Below are 1854 nucleotides of genomic sequence, written 5' to 3' on the forward strand. Positions count from 1 at the left end.
CCCCATAAGATTGCTAATTTATTATACACTAGTTCGGTGCTGCAGCTAGTTTAAATGTAATTAAATTAAATCAGAATAATGTTCATAAAAGAATTCAATGTTAGACAATGTTTTTTTTGTAATTCCCCTTTTGCTTGACGATTTTCGACAGTTGATTGAGCACAATGTTAAATAAAAAATGGAATTCCATTGATAGTTCACTATATATATAAATATATAAATTTAAAATATATAAATTTTTAGGGTAGTGACTCTGAAGATGATTTAGGGAATAAAATAAGAATTAAGGTCCAGGAAGATGAAAATTCCTTGATTGATTTAAATTTACAATGCAATATGACCGTTTAGTGTAAAATTACATAAAATTTCCGATGAAAATGGCAATGGCAATACCGTCGACTGCTAAAATTCAGCGATCTAATTTTGTACGTTGACCTTAATAGAGTGATATATGCATTAAAGAGCCGGATGAATAGTTAACAATGTATAAATTATACATGCCGGACGCGTTGTATCGTTTCCTTGCCTGCTCTCCAGCATCCTGTCAGAAGCCAGAGCAAAGATAGGTGTGTGGGTGCGTGTGTGAGGGGTATTTTTGGTATAAAATATAGTTGGTGAACAGTACACGAGAGCTTCTCGAATAACGGCATGCCCCATCGTACCATCCCCAGTCTATGGATTATTTATTACACTCATTGTGCTTCGATAATAAATTATCTCACCATTTACAGAAGAATACAGAAGTTGGTTCGGGGCTTTGTGGTTCAAATCATTTTCAGGGTATTGATGGAAAAATAATTATTCTTTATGATTCTTATTACTGCTTTTGTTATTAATCTCGGGGTTGAAATTGAAATAGAATTTGCATGGAGGAAATTTCAGGAGTTTGCCGCGAACAACCGGAGGGCGAGGATTATAACCCGACACCTGTGAATTCTACCAGACGAGGGACTATATGATATCACTGTTCTATTTGAGAGCTTGGAAAGTTGTTTGACACCTTAACTGTTCACTTGTTCTGCACTAACGTTAGAGGGAATTTCTCATATGTACTTATGATGATATAAGCAATGTGGAGAATTTCCTGAGACTGAAATAACGTAACTTGCCATGAGCTCACCAGTCCTTCGTATTGTCAGCTTTGTCATCTGGTGAAATAAAAGGTGCATAAGAGGATTTAAAAGAAAAGAAAAGGGATTGCGGGAGGTGGGGGAAAAGGGATAAAAGAATAGAAAAGAGAAACGAAGGTATCATAAAAAAAGATTCCGTCAAAAGTTGGAACCCGCGGACTTTTTCTTTACGTGACGAAGCGTTTTGCACGAAGTTTTATGGGAGGCTCACGTACCTGCACTTCGGGCCTCGTGCCAAGGGCATAAAGCACCACCCCTGCAACATCCTCAGGCACCAGGGCTGCTGTTTCATCGACGAGATTCCCCAGCGGTGTGTTCTCTACCATTTCTCTTTTTACGAGGCCCGGACTTATACTCTGCAAACGAGGTAATTTATTATCAATTTTTTTAATCTTTCGGAGAGATTTTTTTCCAAAGTTCTTTGGCTCGTGGAATATTCTGCAGTGACTTTAATTGGTGTGGGCTAGAGTCTGGCGCAAACTGAAAAATAAAAAGTAATCAGTGATAAATACAGCTTTGCCTTTAACGATTCTCAATTCCATCATATTTACCTGTGGTGATTGTCAATAATTTGAGGATAAATTCAGCCTGCGTACTGTCAGCGTTATTTTTAACCTGTCTCCTTCAATTCGTACACATCACATCTATTTTATTGTCGCATGAGCAAATGCTCTGATAGCAATTACGTTGGTATTGATCAAGCCGTCGAAATTATTTCTGTCAA

General features: G+C 37.4%; 1 protein-coding gene across 1 annotated transcript; it reads right to left on the reverse strand.

Annotated features, from left to right (window-relative positions):
- Positions 1-1043: 1043 nt before the first annotated feature.
- LOC105264555 (uncharacterized) lies at positions 1044-1495 on the reverse strand (the record flags this gene model as incomplete). Its single annotated transcript, XM_011301501.1, has 2 exons — positions 1044-1148; positions 1346-1495. Coding segments are annotated over 2 exons (255 nt in total), but the record flags the coding sequence as incomplete, so codon positions are not given.
- Between the last annotated feature and the right edge of the window lie 359 nt (positions 1496-1854).

Source organism: Fopius arisanus, unplaced genomic scaffold, assembly GCF_000806365.1.
Source record: "Fopius arisanus strain USDA-PBARC FA_bdor unplaced genomic scaffold, ASM80636v1 scaffold00023, whole genome shotgun sequence".
Classification (NCBI taxonomy): Eukaryota; Metazoa; Arthropoda; class Insecta; order Hymenoptera; family Braconidae; genus Fopius; species Fopius arisanus.